This window comes from Carcharodon carcharias, chromosome 17, assembly GCF_017639515.1.
Source record: "Carcharodon carcharias isolate sCarCar2 chromosome 17, sCarCar2.pri, whole genome shotgun sequence".
Classification (NCBI taxonomy): domain Eukaryota; kingdom Metazoa; phylum Chordata; class Chondrichthyes; order Lamniformes; family Lamnidae; genus Carcharodon; species Carcharodon carcharias.
Window position 1 is genome coordinate 74,359,796 of NC_054483.1, and position 27,272 is coordinate 74,387,067.

A 27,272-nucleotide genomic window follows, 5' to 3' on the forward strand; every position below is an offset into this window, starting at 1 on the left:
AGACAGGAATACTTAGAATCAGGTTCCGCCCACCCGCCATGCCGGAAGTAACTGATCCTGCGCTGGGGCCACTTCCGGCGGAGCAAGATGAACTACATGCCTGGTACAGCCAGCCTGATAGAGGACATTGACAGTAAGGAATTGTACTCACTCTGTGTATACTCTATTATCATCTCTAGTTGTATCCGGCCTGATAGAGGACATTGATAGTAAGGAATTGTACTCACTCTGTGTATACGCTATTATCATCTCTAGTTGTATCCGGCCTGATATAGGACATTGACAGTAAGGAATTGTACTCACTCTGTGTATACTCTATTATCATCTCGACTTGTATCCAGCCTGATATAGGACATTGACAGTAAGGAATTGTGCTCACTCTGTGTATACTCAATTATCATCTCTAGTTGTATCTAGCCTGATATAGGACATTGACAGTAAGGAATTGTATTTACAGTCTCTCTGTGTTCTCTATTATCATCTCCTCTACTATACAACGAAGTCTTGGTAATCTCTCCCTATGAAGAGAGATTACTCAAACTATTTAGTAGGTTCATGAGTGATTTGATCATAGTTTTCAGCATATTAAGGGGAACATAGAGGAAAGAAAGAGGGAAACTATTACTTCTGATTGGGGCATCTAGGTCTCAGTGACTTGTAAAAATTAAAGTCATACCATTCAGGAGTGAAATTAGAAAATGTTTTTACACACAAAGGGCAGAATGTATTGGCCCTCCAAGATGAGGTTAGAGGTGGAGGGGGTATTTAATTTGGCTGGGTTGCCGGGTGGGGACACTGCCCCCTTCGTACCTCTGTTCCAATTAAGTCCAGGCGAGAAGGCCTTTGGACGGCCTTCCCACTCTGCTGCTAATTGAACCCTTTGTGGAAAGTTAATGTTCATTTAAGGGCCTCATGCCCCTGCCATTGATGTTAACCCAGTGGTGAACATGTGTGCCACCACACAGGGAGCCCAAAAAGCAAATCCTGTCAATGCTTGATCGGGGTACCTGGAATCTGGAAAGGGGTGGAAGCCACGGCCCTACCTTTGCTACTGACCATCATCCCCATCTTGCTTCATCCTCCATTCCACCATCACACCTGTGGCCTGGGACCCTCATAGATCTTGGACCTCTGGCGGGCATATTGCTGGCAGTTGACACCACTTCTGCTGGCACTACCTGCAATGAACAGCTGCCAGCCTCTCATTAGCCAGTAGATCTCAGGGGCGGACCTTTGATTAGCAGTCCGCTTAGATGCTTGATTGGCACATAATACGGTAGGCCTCCATCAAAAGGAGGCGACACAGGCTATTGCTGCCTCCCAAACGGCAGTCAAGACCTGGACACCTGCATTAAATACCGCCCAAAGGTGGTGGAAGTTTGAAACTCTCTTCTGCAAACGGCAATTGATTCTAGCTCAATAGTTAATATTGAAACTGAGAATGATAGATGTTTGTTATCCAAAGGTATTAAAGGTTCTGGGGCAAAGACAGGAATTGGCTCGCAGTTGAGCCATGATCTCACTAAATCTCAACATACTTGAGGGGCTAAATGGCCTATTCTTGTTCCTATCTTCACAGTGATACAACTGTTTGAACTTTCTGTTCAAGGTACATAGTTGTATATGCTCCCTAAGCCAAGAAAAGGACCTTGGTTTACTGAATGAAACATAATAGCACCTATATAAGGGAGGGAGGATTATCTCCCTTTCCAGTCCTGATGTTGATGGTAATGTTATAAAGCAATTTTAAATAAAACTTCAGTCTAAATTAAACCTTGGTAACTGGATCATCCTAAGCAGTGATGATTTTGTTAATTACTTGTAGTACTATGACTAGCTTTCAGTACTTGGAGGGATAGTTATTTTTGCCACCGCATGAGAGAAACTTATTTACATTGATTTCTTCTAACAGATTGAAGAATTAATAAGCTTTGAGTCTTTATGCAGTAATCCCTGTTGTAAGGTGTTTAAGATCAAGCTGCCTGTATACATATAAAATAGATAAGTGTGTATGTATGTGTTAGGTGAGCACAGACTATCATAGAATGTCAGAACTATTATATTCTTCCATCACCAATGCCAGCATAACGCTGGCTAGCACTCACTGTTTTAGGATTATCGCTGAAAAATGGTCACTGCAGCAGGTTCCAGAGGGTTTTGCTACCCAACAAAATTTACTACTTTGAGCAATGAAAATGTTGGAAGGCAATGCTTGCTTTCCTCCTTCAATCAGCCAGGATCTTCTGCGGAGCGGCAATCATCGTCAGTGTCACAACCATGTAAAAGGCATTTCCTTAAAGTAGTCTGTCAGCTAAGAATTTTTGTGTATGTATATAGCCCCCTTTTAATTTGTGAGTGATTCAATTTAAACATAACTTAGCAGTGAAGCTTTATTCTTAAACAAGATAAAGATTAATTTATTATGAAATTACTGCTGAAAGCTACTTACGTAAAATAGAGTTATAGATATAAAGATTAAAATGTAGATAAAGGGAAAAAAAGTACTTAAAGTTGAAATTTCAAATCAGCCTCAGTGAGATATCATTGTGGGCCTGTTGCTTGAATTCCTTCTTTCTGAAGTGAAGGGGTTGAAACTTGAGGTTCGGTTTGGCATTTGTGATGGCTTCTGCAGTCGACTAGTTGGTGTTTGCTTTTTTTTTCAGGCAGACTCAGCAGGGCAGGCAGGTTTTGGGAGCGAGAAAAGGTTTTTTCTTCCTCACAAGTTCTGCACTTAAGATACTTGAAGATTGCTTAGATTTTTCTTAGCAGAACAACTGTTGATTTCTGGATATCCTTCCTCTTTGACCCCTGGTGCCAGAGAGAAAACCCCACTGATGATGTCTCTCAGTTCTTCCTGGAGGTTCTGCACCCTGCCTCCCAAGATGGCTTCTTACAGCCTTCTTTATACAGTTCAAAAAGCAAAATAAAAATGGCTGCTATGTTAATTTTCCAGAAGTCATTGTTTCACAAGGCAAAAAAGTTAATTACATTGTGGTTCTTTAAGGTCCCTTCCTGTCTCTCGGTCCCTCTGAAGTAAAAGGGTTTTTCACACCTTTTCGAATATCTAATGGACATACATGGAGGAATCTTTACATTTTAATGACTCTTCGTGGCCAGCTTTAGAAACAAGAGTCTGACAAGGTTTGAACAAACATAGAAAGGTGCCATGTTGTGCATCCATACTTCCATTTTGAAATAAGGCTTTTAAACTCAGTGTAAAGGTTTGCAAACAAATGCTCCTTTAAAACAATTGTCCTTAAAATCTGTAATATCATAATTATACATTCATGACAGTCAGATTGCCACTCCACTTGAACTTTCCCCCGATTCGATGCCGCTCGTATTTCTAGCAGAGTTTTCTGAGCCTGGCTTTACCAGGAATGTGAAGTATAGCATCCCTCAGAGAGCTCCACCACAGTGGAGTTGAGTTGGGGGGGAAAGACCCAACATGCCCCTTTTTTACAGTACTAGCTGCCTTGTGGTAAGTTTAAAGGTGCAATTTGAATGTTACTGAATGAGTGTTAGCGGATGGGTGAATGAATGTGTGGATGAATGAGTGAATGGGTAGGGTGGTAAGATGGATGAGATAAATGGGTAAATGAGTAGGTGGATAGGTTGGGTAAGGTGGCAAGTGGGTGAGGTAATAGTTATGTGGTTGGGGGGGTAGTCGGATGGTTGGGGGGGTGGTAGTCAAGAGGGCGCAGTCAGGGGCAGTTAGGGGGGTCAGTTTGGAGTGATCGGGGTGTGCTGTCAGTGGTGTAGTTACCCACAAGTTTTACTAGGTTTCTTCTATCTTAAATTTCCTGGGTAACTATTCAGGCAAGTAAATTGGAACTGTCTGGAGTCTTCGACTCTCATTCAAAATCAAAGACATTCACAGAGGGTCCGAGGGAACAGGGGAATTTCCCACTGGAAGTTGAAACTTCCTGGGCAATTCCCACGGAGGTCCTTGTGTCAGGACTTCCACAGGGCACTGACTCGCATCTTGATCATACGTCCTGTCTCTGACGATCCAGAGACTGGAAGATTTGGGCCATGTAGAACTACAAAGATGCAACAAAATAGTCTAGCTACTTCAAAACTCAGTTGTAAAATGTCAGTCCAGATAACGTTGGGGAAAAAAATGGATGTTTCTTTTCGTTCACATTCTCCACACACCACTTACAGCGAGCCATTCCCAAGTTACACTTTCCTAGGAGAAAATTTAACCTAAGAAAAGATTTTCTTTTTAAAGCTTGGATGATGTAATAATGGTACAATAGGGAGAGGGATCCCCAACACATGAGGCCTTTATCGCCAGCTCTGACCTTGTCACTGAGATATCAGTTTTTTTCCCCCCAAGTTCATACCATCTTTGACACCTATTCATCTGTTTACTTAGTTTGAACTATACTTTCTTGTTTGCCTCTCTGTTTATTTTATTTAAAAAATCTTCAGATCTAAAAACTTTCTTCACTGGAACAAGTCATATTTAGCTATATGTCTAATCTGTCCAATTTAATTTATTCTGGTCATTGTAATAGACTTGTAAATATTGTGGTCATTTTTTTCCAGCGCATTTCCTTAGGTTGATTGGCACAATCCTTGCTTGCTACGTCTGACTGCTGCATAGAAGATGGCAAAATGCCTAGGTTGGCTATTGTTTTTTTCTACATGTGCATAGAGATTGTTTAAAACATCTACAATCTATTATCCATCAGCAGATGAAACAATTTCTGGTTAATCCAACTTTGCTCAGCTACTGAACGCATGTCTGGCACTGCCCAATCACTGACTTTGTTGGCACCTACACACTTAAAAAAGAATATTAAAAAAAGGCAAAATGATGCTACAGATTCTCTTAACCAATGTTAAGTCATTCTATGCAAAAAAAATTTGCTAATATTTAGCATTCTGATTCTTGCATCCTCCCTTGCTTTTGCTAACATTAATCTGTTTCAATGACTTCAGTCTAGCTCTTTCTATACATCCAGTGCTTTTACACCTAGTTTAAACATGCTCAACATTGGTATAGGCCACGATTGATTTGTTCCCCACGGCAACTTAACCTTTATTAGCTGTTGCCATTTCTCCTTCTGCTGTTATCTGGAGAAGCCACTGTACATTGCAGTAGGGGGTTTCTCCTCTTAAAGGTCTTGCGTAGTCCTTTCTGCAGAGTTCAGAAGTTCTGCAGAATTGGTGAGGTGGTAAATAGTGAAGAGGATAGCCTTAGATTTCAGGAGAATATAGACGGGCTAGTCAGATGGGCTGATCAGTGGCAAATGGAATTTAATCTGAATAAGTGTGAGGCGATGCACTTGGGCAGGACAAACAAGGCACGGGAATACACAATTAATGGTAGGGCCCTGGGAAGTACTGAACATCAGAGGGACCTTGGTGTGCGTGTCCACTGGTCCCTTAAGGTAGCAGGACAGGTAGGTAAGGTGGTTAAGAAGGCATATGTGATACTTGCCTTTATTAGCTGAGGCATAGAATATAAGATCAGGGAGGTTATGCTCGTTTGGTCACAGCTAGAGTTTTGCGTGCAGTTCTGGAATCTGCATTATAGGAAGGATGTGATTGCACTAGAGAGAGAGCAGAGGAGATTTACCAGGATGTTGCCTGGGCTGGAGAGTTTTAGTTATAAGGAGAGATTGGATAGACTGGGATTATTTTCCCTGGAGCAGAGGAGATTGAGAGGGTGGGTGGTGGTGGGGGTGGTGATGGTGGTGGGGGGAATTTTTTCACCCAGCGGGTGGTGGGAATCTGGAACTCACTGCCTGAAAGGGTGGTGGAGGCAGAAACCCTCATAACATTTTGGAAGTATTTGGATGTGCACTTGCGATGCCATGGCATACAAGGCTATGTGCCTTGTGCTGGAAAATGGGATTAAAATAGTTAGGTATTTGTTTGACCGGCGCAGACTTGATGGGCCGAAGGGCCTTTTTCTGTGCTGTACACCTCTATGACTCTGAATCTTCAGACACTTCTGAACTAATTTCTACAAAGCAAGCAAATTCTCCTTTTGCCCTAACAGGATCTAATAATAGAGGCCTTTCAGAATTTGCCAGTGTTGTATCTGCTCCAATGAATTCACTGCAACTAATTGAGGATTTCCAATCTATTTGCAATAGAGCTGCACTTGATCCGCCAAGAACTATGCAGAAAGACAGGATAGAACTGGCCTCTCAGCTTGTGGGTAGTTTTGACTTTATTTGACTGTGTACAATGGATGGCAGTAAATCAGCAGCCTGATATAAATGATCTAGATCTTGATGTGCAGGGTACAATTTCAAAGTTTGCAAATGGTATGAAGCTTGGAAGTGTTGTGTTTTGCGAGGAGGACGGTGGGGAACTTCAAGAGGACATTGGTGGAGTGGGCAGATAGGTGGCAGATGAAGTTCAATATGGAGAAGTGTGAGGGATGCATTTTGGTAGGAAGAACATGGACAGATAATATAAAATAAAAGGGTGGAACTTTGAAGGGGTTGCAGAAGCAGAAAGACTTGGTCATTGAAGGTAGCAGGACAGGTGGAGAGCAGTTAATAAGGCATATAGTATCCTGGGCTTCATTAATAGGGGCATAGAGTACAAGAGCAGAGAGGTTATTTTGAATTTATATAATATTCTCATTAGACCTCAGCTGGAATGTTGTGTACAGTTCTGGGCACCATGCTATAGGAAGGATGTGAACTCATTGGATAGAGTGCAGAAGAGGTAAACAAGAATGGTTCCAGAGATGAGAAGCTTCAGCTATGAGGATAGATTGGAGGAGTTGGGACTGTTTTCCTTGGAGAGAAGAAGGCTAAGAGGAGATTTGATAGAGTTGTTCAAAATCATGAGAGGGCTGGATAGAGTAGATAGGGAGAAGTTGTTCCCACTCATAAAAGGATCAGGAACGAGAGGACACAGATTTAAAGTGATTTGCAACAGAAGCAAATGTGACTTGAGAAAAAACTTTTTCACAGAATGACTGGTTTGGGTCTGGAATACACTGTCTGGAAGTGTGGTGGAGGCAGGTTCAATCGAGGCATTCAAGAGGGCATTAGATGATTATTTGAATAGAAACAAGGTGCAGAGGTACGGGGAAAAGGCAGGGCAATGGCACTAGGTTATAATGCTCATTTGGAGAGCTGGTGCAGACATGATGGGCCGAATGGCCTCCTCCTGTGCTGTTAAGATCCTGTGATTCTGTTTTACATCCTCCTATTGCAATTCTTAAGAGCATTTTGTAACACTTGGATCCTTTGCTTCTATTGCAGAAAGGATTGTAACTGTTGCTTAGATGCTATCATGAAAATATATTTTTATAAGGTTCTTGGGATTTATTGTAAAGTAGGAATAGTGGGGTCTGGATAGAGTGTGTGTGTGTGTGGGACTTAATTGAATTAAAGACAGCTGGTCTAAAAGCTTTGATGTATCAGAAGAGAAGCTAGGTTTGAAATGCTAAATAAGTAAACATAGCCAAAGTTTTAGAATGTGAGGTGTAAAAAGAAAATTAGCATTTTCAGATAAACCAGAGTAGTCGTGAATATCAAAGAGAGGGTGAAATGTTACACTTATCCAGAAGAAGCCAAACAGTGTGTAATTTTTTTCTCAAAGCTTACTGATAAAATTGTTTCTATGAAAGATTTTTATTATTAGAAAGGTAAAGTACAAAGACATATTGAAACATTGGGATTTACATTATAAAGGAAAAAACATATATAAAGGAGATGAGGTTATGTGTAAGGAAAGAAGGAATCCTAAGATCTAACGTGTGAAAAGCCTCCAGCCTCTATGTACCAAACTGCTGCCAATAGGAACCTAAGCTAAGAGAATACAGTGTGAATACCCCTGTGTGCTTTGTCTGGGTCTGTTAGAATCTATTTTGTTTTTACTGTTGCTTTAACAGAGGTGTAACTGGGAGTTGGATTAATTAGGGAAGCTAGGAATTATAGTAGTAATTTGTAGACCTATGTATGTGCTTAAAATTATTTCTTTTATTAATAAATGTTTAATTTCATTTTATAAGAACTTCTAAGACTTGGTAGACTCACTACATTCAAGGCAAGCATCTCGAATTCAAAATACAAATTGTGAAACAGTTGGGGCAGTTGTTTCAAGTTTCTCTCTGGGGTTTGAGCAGCTTAGCATTTAATATCCACTGTGCCATAAGAAAATTGGGGGACCTCAGCAGGATATGTTTGATATTCCTTGGTTAGTTTGGAGTTGGTGAATCTTAAAGTTACAAGTAAGAGAAGTACTTTGAATTCAGGAGCTAGTGTGAGATTTTTTAAAAGTAGTTAGCCTGCAAAGTGGCTTTGGCAGTTGCTAAGACCTGTCTGGGAGTTGAAGTTGTAATTTTGGTTGGTTTACAAAAGGTCAATAAAGCTAAATTAATGGAATTGGCAGATAAGTAACAATTAGGATTATCTGCAGGGGTAAGGAAATCAGATATAATTGAAGGTATAACACAGCATTTAAAATTGGAATCAATACCCGAGAGACGGAGTTCCCCAAGGGTTGGGTCATGGGAATGGGCTCAAAATTGGAACTAGACGCAGCAGAAAAAGAAAGGGCAGAAAAAGAAAAGGAAAGAGAAGGGGCACTCCAAAGGGAACAGGCAGAAAGGCAGAAGAGAGAAAGAAAACAGGAAAGGGAATTAGAAATGGCGAAGTTAGAAATGGAGAAAAGAGAGAGAGAGAGTTCCAGCTTAAAATGCTGGCAGTTAAAGAAGAGACACCAGAGGGTGCAGAAGGACTTATTTCCAGATTAGACACCAGTGAGGATATGTTTAAATTTGTACAAGCTCTTCCAAAGTTTGAAGAAAGAGATGTTGAAGCATTCTTTATTTCATTTGAGAAGATAGCTAAACGGTTGAAATGGCCATAGGAACATAAGGAAAACTGAACATTGTTGTTTCTATGCAGGGTGGTGGGTAGAGCACATGAGGGTTATGCTTCATTGTCAGAAGAAATGTCAGTGAACTATGAGGTGGTAAAAGAAAGGCTGTTTTGAGTGCATATGAGTTGGATCCTGAGGCATACCGGTAGAAATTTAGGAAAATGAGAAATCAACCTGGGCAAACTTATATTAAGTTTGAGAGAGTAAAACGATGTAATTTTTATGGGTGGATATGGGCAGTAAAGATAGAGATGATATATGCAGTGCTTAGAGAAGAAACTCTTTTGGAAGAATGTAAAGATTCAATTCCTTTGGCAGTGAGAACTCGTGGAGGAACAGAGGGTTGAAATGGGAAGACGAGCAGCAGGAATAACTCAATCATCAGCTACTTCATAGAGCTAAACCTTTTTTTGTCACCCATTTAAATCAGAGAAGGATAGAACGTGGGAAGGTGAAAGGAAGGTGGGTAGTCAGGGAAGAGAAGGAGTAGGTAGAAATTCCCAGTAAGTGTTTTGTCAGAATAAAAAGAAAGACGCTGAGGGTAGTGGTGATACTCAAAAATTGAAGTGTTTTCTTTGTAATAAAGTTGGATACACAAAGCCAGTCTGCTGGAAATTGCAGGGAAAATCTGATGGGATTATTGGGGTGCAGAAAAGTTCTGGAAGTAAAAGTAATATGGGTTCTGAGATTCAGGCACAGGAAAAAACAGTGGTTTGTGTATAGGTAAACAAGAAGAATCAGTGATAGGTAAATAAGTGGGAATGTGTTCACAGTTTACCGAAGAGAATTCTGAGGAACAGGTTGCAGAAATATTCAAAGATTTATATGTGAAGGGAAAGTCTTTCCATGTATTCAGAGTGGAGTAGGTAAAGATGTTAACATTTTAAGAGATACAGGGGCTAGTCAATCCTTAATGTTGTGGGATAGTGACATTTGTTGTTCAGAAGGAACAGATGATAATAAGTGAGGTTCACGGTGATGCTAAACCTATTCCATTGTAGAAGGTAAATTTAAAAATAAATGGAAAACAAGGTGGAGTAGTGGAAAAAGTGCCCATTACTGGGGGTCAATTTATTTTGCGTAACAATATAGCTGGGTCCCAGATGTGGGTGATGTTTATGGTAGTTGAGCAGCCTGTAGAAGACTTTTCACCAGAAGTGTTGCAGAGGGAGCATCCTGGATTTGCAGATTGTGTGATAACAAGATCAGGCTCATAGGTTGAAACAAGAAGAACAGGAAGTTAAAAGGCAGAGAGAAGGCGTGGAAGTCCAATTAGCTGGCACTGTTTTTAAGAACATTGTTCAGGAAGAAAGACAGCAAGACAATGTAGCTGAGGTTTTCAACTCAAGGCAGTTGGTAGAGTTACAGAAAAACGATAGACAAAACAGTTCTATCAAACAGCTTACTCAGAAAGAGGCAGAATGTATTCCAAAATGTTATTACCTTAAGGGTAATGTTTTAATAACAAAATTGAGGTCTTATCATGATTCAGCAAATGAAAGCTGGAGGGAAGTGCATTAGATTGTTATACCATTTGCAAAATAAATGAGATTCTAAGGATAGCTCATGAAATTCCAATGGGTGGACACTTAGGAATTAGAAAGACACAGGCAAAAATACCGAAACGTTTTTATTGGCCTGGATTGCATATGGATGTAGTGAAATTCTGTAGTACATGTCACACATGTCATGTGATAGGGAAACCACAAGTAGTGATTAAGCCGGCACCTTTAATTCCAATTTTAGCATTTGAAGAACCTTTTACTAGGGGCATGCTTGATTGTGTAGGACCCCTCCCTAAGACTAAAAATAGAAATCAGTGCTGACTGACAATAATAGATGTGTCCACAAGATTTCCTGAAGCGATACCTTTGAGAAATATGACAACAAAGAGAATTGTGGAAGAGTTGACTAAATTTGTTGCAAGATATGTCTTAACTAAAGAAATACAATCAAATCAGGGTTCAAATTTCATTTCACAGCTGTTTAAGGAAGTAATGAACAGTTTGGGGATAAAACAATTTAAATCAACCTGAGTCACAAGGGACTTTGGAAAGGTGGCATCAAACTTTAAAAACTATGATGAGGGCGTATAGTCAGGATCATCCACAGGATTGGGATGGGGAATTCCATTCTTATTATTTGTTATTAACGATGCTCCTAATGCATTGACTAGTTTTAGTCCTTTTGAACTAGTTTATGGTTATGAGGTAAGGGGACCACTGAAAATGATTCATGAGAAATTGGTAGGTCAAAATTCAGAAACTGCTCTCCTGGATTATGTATCAAACTTCAGAGAGAGATTGGACAGAGCATGTGAGTTAGCTAGATATCACGGCAAGTGATGAAAGTGAAGGCAGACAGGAAAGCTGCAGCTCATGTTTTTGTTTCTGGGGTAAAAGTGCTAGTTCTGTTACCAGTACAGGGTGACTAGTTAAAGGCAAGCTTTAGTGGGCCTCACCAGATTGAAAAGAAACTGAGTGATGTAAATTATTTCATAAATACTCCAGATAGAAGCAAGAAGTAGAGGGTGTGTCATGTAAATATGCTTAACAAATATTTGACAGGGAAGAGGACCAAAAGGAGGTATTAGTGGTAGTAGAGAAAGAGGTAGAAATGCAGGATTCTGAAATTGATATTCCTCTAATCAAATTGGATAATGAGGGGGTACTTGAAAATTTAAATGTAATATTGAGTTACCTTCTAGACAAGTGTCAAAGTGATTTGGAGAAGCCATTTGTGGGAATAAGCTGGGGAGGACAAGTTTAGCTGTACATGATATATGTATAGAAGTTTCATCTTCGATATGGCAACATCCTTATAAATTAAATCCGGCAAAGTTATCGCAAGTACAGAGAAAAATTGAATTCATGCTTCAAAATAACATCATTGAGTCTAGTTGCTGTAACTGGAGCTTGCCTATCGGCACCCAAACTGGATGGAACACAAAGACTGTGTGGTCTATCAGATGGTGAATGCGATGTCAAAACCGGATTCATATCCTATACCACGGTTGGAAGATTGCATTGAGAAAGTGGGCAATTAAAATTTATCACAAAATTGACTTGCTAAGAGGATATTGGCAAGTACCGTTATCAGAGACAGCAAAGGAGATATTGGCTTTTGTGATGCCAGATGGACTCTCAAGTTTGGTACGAAACATGCACCTGCAACATTTCAAAGACTGACAAATAAAGTAATTGCAGGACCGAGCAATTGTGCTGTTTATATTGGCGACTTGATAGTTTTCAGTCATACATGGGAGGGGCATTTACAGCACCTGGAAGAATTGTTTTGCCGATTACAAGAATCTAATTTGGTGATGAACTTGGTTAAAAGTGAATTTGCAAAAATGCAAGTTACGTATTTTGGCCAAACCATTGGACATGTAAGGTGGCTCTGAGAGATGTGAAAGTCAAGGCTATTTTAGATTTCCCCATGCTTACAACAAAATGAGAAGTTTTGAGATTTTTGGGCATAAGTAGGTTTTACCAGAAATTTGTACCAAATTTTGGCCAATTGGTTGCTCCATTGACTGAACTATTAAAAAAGAACAAGAAGTTTCAATGGGCACAGGAGTGTCAGAAGGCAGTTAATAGTTTGAAAACTATATTGACTTCAAGAAGGTGACACTAGAATTGAGAAACCAACAGGGTATTTTTCACGGAGGTTGAATGTACAACAGAGAAGATGAAAAAGGAGATTTTGGGTCTGGTGTTAGCAATGCAACATTTTGTGATTCATATAGCAAACAATTCGTCAGAAACAATTGTTTGTGCAGACCACAATCCTTTCAAGTTTCTGGACAAATTTCGAGACAAAAGTGCAAGGCTATTCAGATGGAGTTTATTACTGCAACCATTTAATCTACAACTTATATGTGTGGCTGGATAAGAAAATCTGATTGCAGATGCATTGTCAAGAGTTTGAAGCTTTAAGGGGGAATGATTTTGATATATATTTATATATATATATATACTGTAATAATTATAGGAGATAATGCAAGATGGTTGAGAAAATGAAGGCATCTTTTAAAATTATGACAGTTCATTTTTCAAAAGGAGGAGAGTGTCATGAAAATATAATTTTTATAAGGTTATTAGGATTTATTGTAAAGTAGGAATGATGGGGGTCTGGTGTGTGTGCATGTGTGCGTCCTAATTGAATTAAAGACAGCTGGTCTGAAGGCTTTGATACATCAGAAGAGAAGCTAGGTTTGAAATGCTAAATATGTAAGCATGGCTGAAGTTTTAGAATGTGAGGTGTAAAAGGAAAATTTGCATTTTGAGATAAACCAGAGTAGTCATAAATTTCAAAGAGAGGGTGAAATATTACACTTAGCCAGAAGAAGCCAAACAGCGTGTTTATTTTTCCCAAAATTTGCTGATAAAATTGTTACTATGAAAGATTTTTTATTAATAGAAAGGTAAAGTCCAAAGACATATTGAAACAATGGGAGTTACATTAAAAAGGAAGGAGCATGTATAAAGGAGATGAGATTATGTGTAAGGCAAGAAGGAATCCTAGGATCTAACAAGTGTGAAAAGCCACCAGTCTCTATCTACCAAGCTGCTGCCTGTAGGAACCGAAGCTAAGAGAATTCACTGTGAATATCCCTGTCCAAGGTATCGAATGCTTTGCCTGGGTCTGTTAAAATCTATTTTGCTTTTACTGTTGCCTTAATGGAGCTGTAATTGGGTGTTGGATGAATTAGGGGAGCTAGAAGTTATCATAGTAGTAATTTGTAGACCTATGTATTTGCTTAAAATTATTTTTTATTAATAAATGTTTAACTTAGTTTCATAAAAACCTCTAAGTCTTGGTAGACTCATTATACTACTGAATTCTAGACAAGCATCTCAAAATCAAAATACAAATTACAAAACAATTGTGGCAGTTGTTTCAAGTTTCCCTCTGGGATTTGGGCAGCTTAGCATTTACCATCTGCTGTGCCATAGCAGATGCCATAAACAATGGAGAAAATCATTATAGGTTATGGATTTGTGGAATATTCTTTTGTGGATATGTAGCATTACAGCTACAGTCCATTCTTGAATCCTTGAAAGAAATACTAATGAGCAAGCCATACTTCTGATAGAAAATAAAGTACAAATTGCATCTAAACAACATCAAGCTGCTTTTAGTGCTATGGATCCCACTATTCAATACATAATTCAAGGAGCCACATTTTCCTTTTCAACTTTAAAGCAAAATACTGCGGATGCTGGAAATCAGAAATAAAAAATCAAAAACGCTGGAAATGTTCAGCAGGTCAGGCAGCATCTGTGGAGAGAAACATACTTAGCATTTCAGCTCAATGACCCTCCATCAAAGCAGCGAGAATTCTTGAGTCAAAGCGACGAATGTTTGGGCAGTCAAAGCGACGAATGTTTGGGCAGTCAAAGCGACGAATGTTTGGGCAGTCAAAGCGACGAATGTTTGGGCAGTCAAAGCGACGAATGTTTGGGCAGTCAAAGCGACGAATGTTTGGGCAGTCAAAGCGATGAATGTTTGGGCAGTCAAAGCGACGAGTGTTTGGGCAGTCAAAGCGGTGAGAGTTTGGGCAGTCAAAGCGGTGAAATAATAATAATATAAACACAGGCAGGACTGGAGCAATTAATTAAAATTTAATTAGTAAAATAATTGATTCACTGAAGGGGATGTAGCTGCATTATGTGGGAGCTTATGCCTGCCAGTGTGATCCAAGGCAAACACATAGCAGAAAGCGTCTGCAGCCTGAACAACTTCGTCTCGGAGATAATGAGCTGACGTCTGAGCTTCGGACACCAGGGAAAGTTACCTGGACGCTTTGTTCTAGGAGGAAATTACACCTCTTGGGCCAGGGTCTTCTGATTTGGTCCATGGTCAGGGACAGGATGGTGTGACTATGAGTGAGGCAGGAATGGGGATCGACAAGGTAGAAGTGGAGGAGCCTCAGTCTTTGCAATTATGCAACAAGTTTGAGGTTCCCCCAACTTGTATGGATGAAAATGGAGACTGCAGGGTGGATGAGTGAGCTGACTTTGGACCATGATACAGGAAGCTATTTAAATGGGGGGGGAGTTAATAACAATGTAGTGGTAGTATGGGACTGTATAGTCAGGGGATAGACGCAGGTCTCTGTAGCCAAGAATGAGTGTCCAGGAGGCTGTGTTGCCTGCCAGGGTTCAGGACATCTGCTCAGGGCTGGAGAAGAACCTGTGGTGGGATGGGGTGGATCCAGTTGTCATGGTCCACGTAGATACCAACAATATAGATAGGACTAGGAAAGAGATTCTGCTTAGGAAGTATGAGCAGCTAGGGGCTAACTTAAAAAGCAAAACCTCAAAGGTCTCTGGATTATTACCTGAGTAATGAGCAAATTGGTGTAGGGTAAATAAGATTAGAGAATTCACTGTGTGGCTCAAAGATTGGTATGGAAGAAATGGGTTTCAATTCATTGGGCACTAGCACCAGTACTGGGGAAAGTGGGAGCTACTGCATTGGGGTGATCTTCACCTGAACCGTGCTGGCACCAATGTTTTGGCAACTCATATAACTTAAGAACATAAGACATAGGAGCAGAAATTATTCCATTCGGCCCATCGAATCTGCTCCGCCATTCAATTATGGCTGATAGGTTTCTCAACCTCATTCTCCCGCCTTCTCCCCATAACCTTTGATCCCCTTACAAATCAAGAACCTTTCTATCTCGGTCTTAAATACACTCAATGACCTGGCCTCCACCGCCTTCTGTGGCAATGAATTCCATAGATTCACCACTCTCTGGCTAAAGAAGTTTCTCCTCATCTCTGTTCTAAAAGGTCTTCCCTTTACTCTGAGGCTGTGCCCTCGGTTCCTAGTCTCTCCTAATGGAAGCATCTTCCCCAAGTCCACTCTATCCAGGCCTTTCAGTATTCTGTAAGTTTCAGTAAGATCCCCCCCTCATCCTTCTAAACCCCATCGAGTATAGACCCAGAGTCCTCAAACGTTGCTCATATGTTAAGTCTTTCATTCCTGGGATCATTCTCGTGAACCTCCTCTGGACCAGCACATCCTTCCTGAGATACAGGGCCCAAAATTGCTCACAATATTCTAAATGTGGTCTGACCAGAGCCTTATAAAGCCTCAGCAGCACATCCCTGCTTTTATATTCTAGTTCTCTCGAAATAAATCCCAATGTTGCATTTGCCTTCCTAACTACCGACTCAACCTGCAAGTTAACCTTAAGAGAATCCTGGACTAGCACACCCAAGTCCCTTTGCACTCCAGATTTCTGAATTCTCTCCCCATTTAGAAAATAGTCTATGCCTCTATTCTTCCTACCTAAGTGCATGACCTCACACTTCCCCACGTTGTATTCCATCTGCAACTTCTTTGCCCATTCTACTAACCTGTCCAAATCCCTCTGCAGCCTCTCCACCTCCTCAATACTACCTGTCCCTCCACCTATCTTTGTATCATCTGCAAACTTAGCCAGGATGCTCTCAGTTCCTTCATCTAGATCATTAATGTATAAAGTGAAAAGTTGTGGTCCTAACACTGACCCCTGCGGAACTCCACTAGTCACCGGCCGCCATCCTGAGAAGGACCCCCTTATCCCCACTCTCTGCCTCCTGCCAGACAGCCAATCTTCTAACCATGCTAGTACCTTGCCTCTAACACCACGGGCTCTTATCTTACTGAGCAGCCTCCTGTACGGCACCTTGTCAAAGGCCTTCTGGAAGTCCAAGTAGATAACGTCCATTGGCTCTCCGTTGTCTAACCTACTCATTACCTCCTCAAAGAATTCTAATAGATTTATCAGACATGACCTCCCCTTGATGAAACCATGCTGATTTTGCCCGCTTTTACCATGCACTTCCAAGTGTTCTGAAATCTCATCCTTGATAATGGACTCTAAGATCTTACCAACGACTGAGGTCAGACTAATCAGCCTGTAATTTCCCATCTTTTGCCTTATTCCCTTCTTAAACGGGGTTACATTAACGATTTTCCAGTCCTCTTGGACCCTCCCTGATTCCAGTGATTCCTGAAAGATCACCACTAACGCCTCCACTATCTCTTCAGCTATCTCCTTCAGAACTCTGGGGTGTAATCCATCTGGTCCAAGTGATTTATCCACCTTCAGATCTTTCAATTTTCCTAGCACCTTCTCCTTAGTAATGGGCCACCATACTCACCTCTGCTCCCCGACTCTCTTGAACTTTAGGGATGTCACTCGTGTCTTCCACTGTGAAGACTGACGCAAAGTACCTATTCAGTTCCTTCTCCATTTCTTTGTTCCCCACTACTACTTCGCCAGCGTCATTTTCCAGCGGCCCAATGTCCACTTTTGCCTCTCTCTTACCCTTTATATATCTAAAAAAACTCTTGCAATCTTCTTTTATATTACTGGCTAGTTTACCCTCATATTTAATCTTCTCCCTCCTTATTTCTTTTTTAGTTGTCCTCTGTTGGTCTTTGTAGGTTTCCCAATCCCCTGGTTTCCCACTGCTCTTCGCCGCATTGTATGCTTTCTCTTTAGCTTTTATGCTGTCCCTGACTTCCCTTGTCAGCCATGATTGCCTCGTCCTCCCTTTACTATGCTTCTTCCTAGGGATGAATTTTTGCTGTGTCTCCCAAATTACTCCCAGAAACTCATGCCATTGCTGTTCCACTGTCTTTCCTACTAGACTCATCTCCCAGTCAATTCTGGCCAGCTCCTCCCTCAAGCCTCTGTAGTTGCCTTTATTCAATTGTAATACCGTTACATCTGATTCCAGCTTATTCCTTTCAGAATTTACCCTGCAACTTATCGTATTATGGTTACTTCCTTCTAAGGGTTTCTTCACCTTAAGCTCCCTTATCAAATCTGTCTCATTACACATCACTAAATCTAGAATTGCCTGTTCCCGAGTGGGCTCCACCACAAGCTGCTCCAAAAAGCCATCTCATAGACATTCCACAAATTCCTTTTCTTGGGATCCACTACCAACCTGATTTTCCCAGTCTACCTGCAAATTGAAATCCCCCATGATCACTGTAATCTTGCCTTTCTTACACACCTTTTCTATCTCCTGATGTATCTTGTGCCCCACATCCTGACTACTGTTTGGAGGCCTGTACATAACTCCCATTATGGTTTTTTTTACCTTTGCAGTTCCTCAACTCTACCCACACAGATTCTACATCACCTGACCCTACATCATTTCTTGCTATCGATTTAATTTCATTTCTTACTAACAAAGCAACCCCACCCCTTCTGCCAACCTGCCTATCTTTTCGAAAGGATGTATGTCCTTGGATATTTAGCTCCCAGTCCTGATCCCCTTGGAGCCATGTCTCCGTGATGCCCACCACATCATACCTGCCAATTTCAATCTGCGCCACAAGCTCATTTACCTTATTTCGTATACTGCGTGCATTCAGATACAACACCTTCAGTCCTGTATTTCCCATCCCCTTTCTCATTGTCGTCCCTTTATGTGATGTGCTTGAAGTTAGATTCCTAGCCCTTTCCAAACACTCTGTCCTATTTTGTGTTCTGGAGACTTTAATAGGTTCTCTTGGGCTCTCCTTTCTTTTCAGTTTTTTCATAATTTTCCATGAAGTTGAATCCACCCCCCGCCCTCCACACACTAACCTGCTGCTTTATTTCCCATTAGTCATACTTCTTGGAGTTTTACCCTCCTCCTCCTCCTCCCCCCCCCCCAACCCCCTACTTTCTAGTTTAAAGTCCTGTTGACCACCCCATTTACCCTTTTTGCTAGAACATTGATCCCAGATTAGTTCAGGTGGAGACCGTCCCAACGTTGCAGATCCCTCCTGTTCCAGTACTGATGCCAGCATCCCACGAAATGGAACCCCTCTTTCCCGCAACACTCCTTTAGCCACGTGTTTAATTCCCTTATTCTCGCGTCCCTATGCCAATTTGCATGTGGCTCTGGTAGTAATCTGGAGATTATAACCCTTGAGGACCTGTTCTTTAATTTAGTTCCTAGTTCCTGATAATCCCCAAACAGTCCTCTTTCCTAGTCTTACCTATGTTATTTGTCCCGACATGGACCACAACAACTGGATCCTCTCCCTCCCTCTCCAATATCCTTTCAAGCCGGTCAGAGATGTCCCTCACCCTGACACCGGGCAGGCAACATACCATGTGGGACTCTTGATCCTGCTTACAAAGGAAGCTATCAATTCCCCTAATTATAGAATCCCCTACAACTACAACTTGTCTTGGGCGATAGAGAGAGCTTTAAACTAAACAGTGGTGGCAATGGATCAAGTGAGGAAAGATGTGACAAAGGGAGAAGACAAGGCAAGAGAACAAGGTACCAATAAGGGTAATGAAAATTAGAGTGTGGCAGGAAGGGACGGAATATAAAAACTTAAGAGTATACCAGCAAATAAGGCTAGTGGTTGCAAAAGTAGTAAAAAAAAAAGACAGAATTAAAAGCTCTGGATCTGAATGCACATAGCATTTGTAACAAAATGGATGAATTATGAGCTTAAATAAAAATAAATATGTTTGATCTGATAGCCATTACAGAGATGTGGCTGCAAAATGACAAATACTGAGACCTGAATATTCAAGGATACGTGACATTTTGCAAGGACAGGAAGGAGGTAACCGGGTAGCTCTGTTAATTAAGGGTTACAGTACAATAGTGAGAGATGACCTTAGTTCTAAAGGTCAAGATGTAGAATCAGTTTGGGTAGAGATAAGAAATAGAAAGGTAAGAAGTCACTTGTGGGAGCATTTATAAGTCCATGAAAAGTAACTATGTGTAGGATGGGGTATACAGGAAGTGATAATGCGGGCTCATGAGAACGGTAAGGTGAAAATTATGGGTAATTTTAATATATGTATGGATTGGACGAATCAGATTGACAAAGGTAGCCTGGAAGCTGACTCCATGGAGTGTTTTTGGGATAGTTTTTTAGAGCAGCATTTTCTAGAGCCAAACAGAGAGCAGGCTATTCTAGACCTGGTAATGTGTAATGAGACAGGATTAATTAGTGACCTCATAACAAAGGAGCCACGAGGTAGCACTCGATCATAACATGATTGAATTTCGCATTTAGTTTGAGGGAGAGAGGAGCGGGTCTAAGACTAGTATTTTAAACTTATATAAAGGCAATTACAAGGCTATGAAAACAGAGTTGGCTGAAGTAAACTGGGAAATTAGGTTAAGGGGTAGGTCAGTAGAGATGCAGTGGAAGACATTTAACCAGATACTTCATAACACTCAGTAAAGATACATTCCAGTGACAAAGTAAAGACTCTAAGAGAAGGATCTATTATTTGTGGCTAAATAAGGAAGTTAAAGGTAGTATCAAATTGAAAGAAAAATCGTACAATTCCGTGAAGATTAATGGCAAGTCAGAAAATTGGACAGCACATAAAAAACAGCAAAGAATGACTAAAAAAAAATAGAGGGAGAAATTAGAATCTGAGAGAAAGCTAGCTAGAAATATAAAAACAGATAGTAAGAATTTGTATAGGTATTTTAAAAAGAAAAGAGTAACTAAAGTGGCATTGGTCCTCCAGAGAGAGAGTCTGAGGAATTAATAATGAGAAATAAGGAAATGGCAGATTCATTGAGCAGATATTTTGTGCCTGTCTTCACTGTAGGAGACACAGTATCCAAAAATAATTGTAAATCAAGAAGTGAAAGGGAGGGAGGAACTTAAAACACTTAAAATCACCAGCAAAAGGGTGCTGAGGAAATTATTAGAATTCATGGCTTACAAGTCCCCAGATCCTGATGGAGTTCTTCCTAGGGTCTTAAAAGAAGTGGCAGGTGAAATAAGTAGGTACATTAGTTTTAATTTTCCAAAATTCCCTAGATTCTGGAAAGGTTCCATTAAATTGGAAAATAGGGAATGTAACTCCTCTATTCAAAAAAGCAGGAAATTAAAGGTCAGTTAGCCTAACATTTGTTATAGGGAAATGCTGGAATCTGTTAATAAGGATGTTGTAGCAAGGCACTTAGAAAATCTTAATACAGTCAGGCAGTTTCAGCATGGTTTTGTGAAAGAGGAATCATGTTTGACTAATTTATTCTTTTGAGGAAGTAATAAGTGATGTGGGTAAAGGGGAATCTGTAGATGTGGTGTTTTTGGATTTCCAGAAGGCATTTGACAAGGTGCCACATGAAAGATTGCTACACAAAATAATAGCTCATGATGAAGGGGGTAACATATTAGCATGGATAGAAAATTAGTTAGCTAACAGGAAACAAACAGTAAAGAGATGGTGTAGTAGTAAAGTCACTGGAAGAGTAATCCAGAGGCCCAGGGGGCAAGGGTTCAAATCCCGCCACAGCAACTGGTGGAATTTAAATTCAATTAATAATCTGGAATTGAAAAGCCAGTCTCAGTAATGGTGATTGTTGTAAAAACCCATCTGTTCACTAGTGTCCTTTAGGGAAGGAAATCTCTATCTTTTCCATGTGTTGTCTGGTGTACATGTGACTCCAGAGCAATATGGTTGACTCTTAACTGTCTGTGAAATGGTGTAGCAAGCCACTCAGTTCAAGGGCAATTAGGAATGGACAACAAATGTTGGCCTTGTCAATGTTGCTCGTATCCCATGAAAGAATAAAGTTTTTAATAGGGTCATTTTCTGATTGACAAAATGTGATGAATGGAGTGCCACAGGGATCTGTGCAGGGGCCTTAACTATTTGCAATCTACGCCAATGATTTGGCTGAAGGGACCAAACATATAGTTGCTAAATTTGCTGCTGACACAAAACTAGGTAGGAGAGTAAGTTGTGAAGAGGACATAAGGAGTCTGCAAAGGGATATGGATAAATTAATAAAAAATGTGGCAGATGGCGCATAATGTGGGAAAATGTGATCTTGTCCACTTTGACAGGAAGAAGAGAAAATGGAGGGAGATTGCAGAACTCTGCAGTGTAGAGGGATTGGGGTGTCCTGGTACATGAATCACAAAAAGTTAGAATGCAGGTAAAGAAAGTGACTAGAAAGGCAAATGGAATGTTGTCGTTTATTGCAAAGGAAATAGGATATAAATGTAGGGAAGCTTTGCTACAGCTGTTTTGGGTGTTGGTGAGACCACATCTACAGTACTGTGTATAGTTTTGGTCTCATTAAGGGTAACATTTCATTGGAAGCAGCTCAGAGAAGGTTCACTCGACTGATTCCTGGGATGAAGGGCTTATCTTATGAAGAAAGGTTGAATTTAGAAGAATGAGAGGTGCTCTTATTGAGACATATAAGATCCTGAGGGGGCTTGACAGGGCGGATGCTCAGAGGATGTTTCCCCTTGAGGGAGAGACTAGAACTAGGAGAAACAGTTTAAAAATAAGGAGTCTCCCATTTAAGACGGAGATGAGGAGAATTTCTTTTCTCTGAGGGTCATTAGCCTGTGGAATTTTCTTCCTCAGAGAGTAGTGGAGGCAGGGCCAGTGAATATTTTTAAGGCCGAGTTAGATAGATTCTTGATTGCCAAGGGAGTCAAAGGTTATAGGGGTAAACAGGAAAGTAGAGGCCACAATCAGGTCAGCCATGATCTTATCAAATAGCAGAACAGGCTCGAGGGGCCAAATGGCCTACTCCTGCTCCTGATTCATATGTTCGTATGTCCTCTCCATTTCACTTGGTTACAGTTTATCGGGTTGTATGTGGAATTTCAATGGCAGTTACTAATCTTTCCTTTCACTGGAAAATGTTGCTTGGCAATTGTCCAAGTCTACAAGTACAGGGAACAATATTGTCTGAGTAATAGCATTAGGAGGTACCTGTCCTGCTTGTAGAGAAAATGGGGACAATTCCAGCAGCCTTTATTGTAATACAGACAGAACTGGACAACATTTACATCAGGAAACCAGGTATCAACAATGGCACCCTTGACCAAGGGGATCCTGGCTCAGTATAACTTGTTCTTCACAAAAATAATAATAAACAATGGACAAGCTATGTCTCCTTCTGGCAGTGGGTCATTTTATTCAGCTTAAATAAAATAGCTTCTAACTATCTTCCTGCGGTTCTCCTGAACCTGGTGAAAGTTTTCCCTTGCAGCTTTCTGCTTAAAAACCTGACTTAAAAAGGCCGAGGCCAGACAACCCCTGTCAATATGATGGTCTACCTCATTAGCAACTTAACTATTTTTCACTTTTAAAAACTTCAGCGTATATACTTGGTATTAAGTCAAAACGCGTAAATCTAACTTTTTGAGAAAATGCCACAAGCCCTTTTCTGCTTAATGACATCATAAGTCCTTCTTTCTTTTTATGCACAGGAGCTGACTGGTAAAAATTCAGATGCCCAGATAAAAGTATCAATTGTTCCCATCTTTAAATTTTAAATGTGATTTGATTCAGTAAAATGGTGGGCCCAGGTCTTGCAATCTCACTTATGCCACTGCCAGTTCAAGAGTTTAACAGCAAACACTTTTTCTGCTCAACTTCATGTTGACACTGTTTCTTCTTGAATTGAAACAATTTGTATTTATAAAGTACGTGGAAAAACATTTACTTTTAACATAGAAAACTAAACCAAAACATTTCACAGAGGTGTAATGAAAGATAAGTGAATGCAGAACCAAAGAAGATAATAACTGCTGGGGAATTTGAAAGGAGTTAGGAAAATGCTGTATTGTTGGAGTCAAAAACAGTTGTTGGACTATTTCATCAGAAGAAAGGTTCTTTAATTGCATGACCCACAAGGTCATTTCACAGATCATGAAATATTTCCAGATCAACAGCCTTGTTAAGTTGCATTCCACATGAACATAGTTACTGCCACAACTGCAGTGCATGAAGATAGAGTGATCTCCCTGGGCTGTGAGATACTTTTTTTCATATGTATCTGCTTTCAGATTTTCTTGACACATGAAGGAAACTCTTCAAAATGTTGGCATGCAGCATGTTGCTGGTGCTTTGATCCACATGACATTATTTGCAAACAAAAGAATTCTTCTTCTGCTTGTTTACTCCGTGCAAGTTAAAGGGTCACAAATGTTTGGTAAACTTTTTTGTTCTGGATAGAACAAATCCAAACTGCTGTGAATCGTTTTCATAATAATGGCCATTGTGTAAGTGACAGATTGATGTATTTCAGATCATTTATTTTGTTGTATTTTAAATTGAAAGCTGCTAATTTTCATCAAGGCAATGCTTTTTAATGCATGGGAGTAGAAAAGTTTCCAATCAGTGTAGCAGCAAAAGTGACAACACCTACTGAAATGGGTTCTGTGTTCATCCTGTGTTCAAAATTTCAAAGTGATATATTCTGTTTCATTGCTGAAATGAGTGCTTTTTCTTTTGTTATATTTGACCTATGCAGGCTTAATAGGTAAAAGAAGCAATATATCTAAAAACCAGTTCATTCTTTCAATATTAACAGCAGCCTAATTTTACAACAACAACCCCAATTTCTGTAGTGCCTTTGAAGTAATAAACTGTCCCAAGGTGCTGCTCTCTCTCTTCAGGTACCATTGGCAAGCATGGACTTCCATATGTTGGTCCATGGTTATGCTTGACAAGATACTGCAGTGGTTTGCCATTGCCTTCTGCAGGTTCTGGCTGGCCAGGATACTCTCCAGCTCTTACCGCCCACTATAGGCATATTGGAAGGATTTGCAGGTTGATAATTGACTTGTTTGCCCACACTATGAAAGCACCTTCCATGGTCATCAAGTTGTAGATGGGACTCGAACTTGGAGCTTCTGGCTCAGAGGCAGGGGCACTGCTACAGTGCCACAAGAGCTTGCTCCTTTATAAGAATGTTATATAGCAAAATTTGTCACTGAACCACTTAAGGCGATATGAAGGCAGATGATCAAAGAAGTAGGTTTTAATGAGGGTCTTAAAGCAAGGAAGAGGTAGAAGAAGGTAGAGAAGTTTATGGATGGAGTTCCAGGGCTAAGGGCCCAGCAGCTGAAGACATGGCCAATGGAGGAACAATTAAAATCAGGAATGTTCAGGATGCCAGCATTAGAGGAGCGCAGATATCTCGGACAGTTGTAGAACAGGAGGAGATTATAAAGAGAGGGAGAGGTGAGGCCATTGTGAGATTTCAAAACCAGGATAAGGATTTTTAAATCGAGGCATTGCTTAATCAGGAGCCAATGTAGTGAGAAGAGAGATAATAGGGGAATGGGACTGGTGCAAGTCAGGACTTGGGAAGCAGACTTTTGGATTACCTTGTGTTTGCGGAGGGTAGAATGTGAGAGGCCAGCCAGGAGTACATTGGAAGTCAAGTCTAGAGGTAACAAAGGCATGGATAAGGGTTTCAGCAGCAGACAAGCTGAGGCAGGGGCAGAGTAGGGCGATGTTATAGCGATGGAAATTGGTGATCTTAGTGATGGTACAGATCTGTGCTTAGAACTTCATTTTCAGGTAAAAATGACACCAAGGTTGCAAAGACTAGTTCAGCATCTGACAGTTGCCAGGGGAAGTGATGGAATCAATGCGAGCGGACAGAGTTTGTAGCAGGGTCAAAAGACAATGGTTTTGGCTTTTGCTTTATATTATTTGAAGCAAATTTCTGCTCATCCATTACTGGATATCAGATAAACATCTGATCATTTAGAAACAATGGAGGAGTCAAGAGTGGTGATGGTAAGATACAGCTGGGTGTTGTCAACATCGATATGAAATGTAATGCTGTGATTTTGGATGATGCTGCCAAGGAGCAACACATAGATGAAAAATTGAAGGGGCATCAGAGATAACGGTGCGGGAACAGGAAGAGAAGCCATTGCAGTGGTTCCCTGGCAACAATTAGATAAGAATGGAATGAGACGAGTGCAGAGTTCAGTACTTTGAAGGAATATAAATGCTTTGGATTCTAACTTGTTTGGTCACCATTATAGGTAGGTTTAATGAGGAAGCTTGTTGAAAGTTGAAAAATATTTGCTGTTAATATTTTAAGTAAATACCTAATAAGATTAGGTATTTTTTGAAAAAGTATTTTATGGAAACTAGATTCAATCAGTACGTACAGATTAACAGCTTCAGTTGCAGGGTTCAGAAAAGTAATTTTGGCTTTGGTGAAATGTTATTTGTCTTTGCAGATGGTTTTATGAGACAGCCAGATTTAGGAGTTAAATTGAGTGTTACTATATGGAAGGTTAACATGTTTGTAAAAAATTATTTTGCCAATTATTTTTGTGTTAATCCATTCAACATGAACAACAGTAACAACCTGAGGGAGACGGTGGCATAGTGGTAATGTCACTGGACCAGTAATCCAGTGGCCTAGGCTAATGCTATAGGGACACGGGCTCAAATCTGATCATGGCAGCTGATGGAATTTAAATTCAATTAATAAAAATCTGGAATTGCAATCTAGTCTCAGTAACGGTGACCATGAAACTATCAAATAAGCTATTGTCGTAAAAGCCCATCTGGTTCACTGGTGCCCTCCTTATCCAGTCTGGCTTACGTGTGATTCCAGACTCTCAGCAATGAGGTTAACTGCCCTCTGAAATGGCCTAGCAAGCCGCACACTTCAAGGCCATTTTGCCAAGGCCAGCATTTGTTGCCCCTCCCTATGATGCCCACATCCCATGAAAGAATACATTTTTTAAAAACTTAGCTTTATAAGGCACGCTTACCTTAATAAAATGTCCCACTGTAGTTCACAGTGTTATAATCCGACAAAAATAACACCAAGAGAAGGAGATATGAGAGATGAGCAAATGTTTGAACAGAGACGTGACCTTTAAGGGGGTCTTAAAAGACAAGCGGCAAAGAGGTGCAAGGAGGCAATTCCAGAATATGGGGACAAAGATGACTGAAGGCATGGCTGACAATGATCGGCGGAATAAGGGAATGGAAAGTTTGAGGGGGGAGGATAGGACTTGGGGGTGGGGGGGTGGTTTAGAGAAAGGGTGGGCTGAAGCCATGAAGGAGGATGAGAATTTTAAATTTGATGTGTTTGAGATGCGGTAGCCAATGTCAGTCAGCAAGGACAAGGTAATGGGTGAGTAGGACTGGGTTTGGGATATGATACAAGCAGCAAAATTTTGGATGAGCTGCAGGTTCAAGAAGGGGAAAGATATGAGGCCAACCAGGAAAGCATTGGAACAGTTGACTTTGAAAGTGACAAAGGGATGAATGAGGGTTTTAGCAGAAGATTGGCAGTGAGGGAGGTTGATGAAGTTACAGAGACAGAAGCAACAGGCAGTTTTTGTGATGGAGGAAATATGGGGCTGAAAGCTCACTAGTTAATTCCTTGGTTAAGATAGCAGACAAAGGAATTTCAGACATCATGTGCTAACCTTTGAACAGTGTAAGTTGAAGGCTTTAATGATGGTTTACTCACGGAGTTTAGAATTTTATGGCACAGAAACAGGGCACTTGTCTCAAGTTTGAGCTGGTGTCTTTAAGTATTCTCCAACAGTGAGTGGTCCCTTACTGATTATTGTGGTTTTGGGAACTTTAAAGGGCTCCAAAGTGCAGCTGTGCACTT

General features: G+C 40.6%; 1 protein-coding gene across 2 annotated transcripts in view; it reads left to right on the plus strand.

Moving 5' to 3' along the window:
• Nucleotides 1-40: 40 nt before the first annotated feature.
• Nucleotides 41-27,272, plus strand: part of LOC121289725 (U6 snRNA-associated Sm-like protein LSm1) — a 32,663-nt gene continuing 5,431 nt past the window's right edge. The window contains exon 1 of one of the 2 annotated variants that reach the window (XM_041209376.1): nucleotides 41-133. In XM_041209376.1, coding sequence (XP_041065310.1) covers nucleotides 88-133 — 46 coding nt within the window. In that variant the 5' untranslated portion in view covers nucleotides 41-87. Of the gene's footprint in view, nucleotides 134-4,567; nucleotides 4,632-27,272 lie in introns of those variants that run through there. The other variant, XM_041209377.1, reaches the window with a different exon arrangement.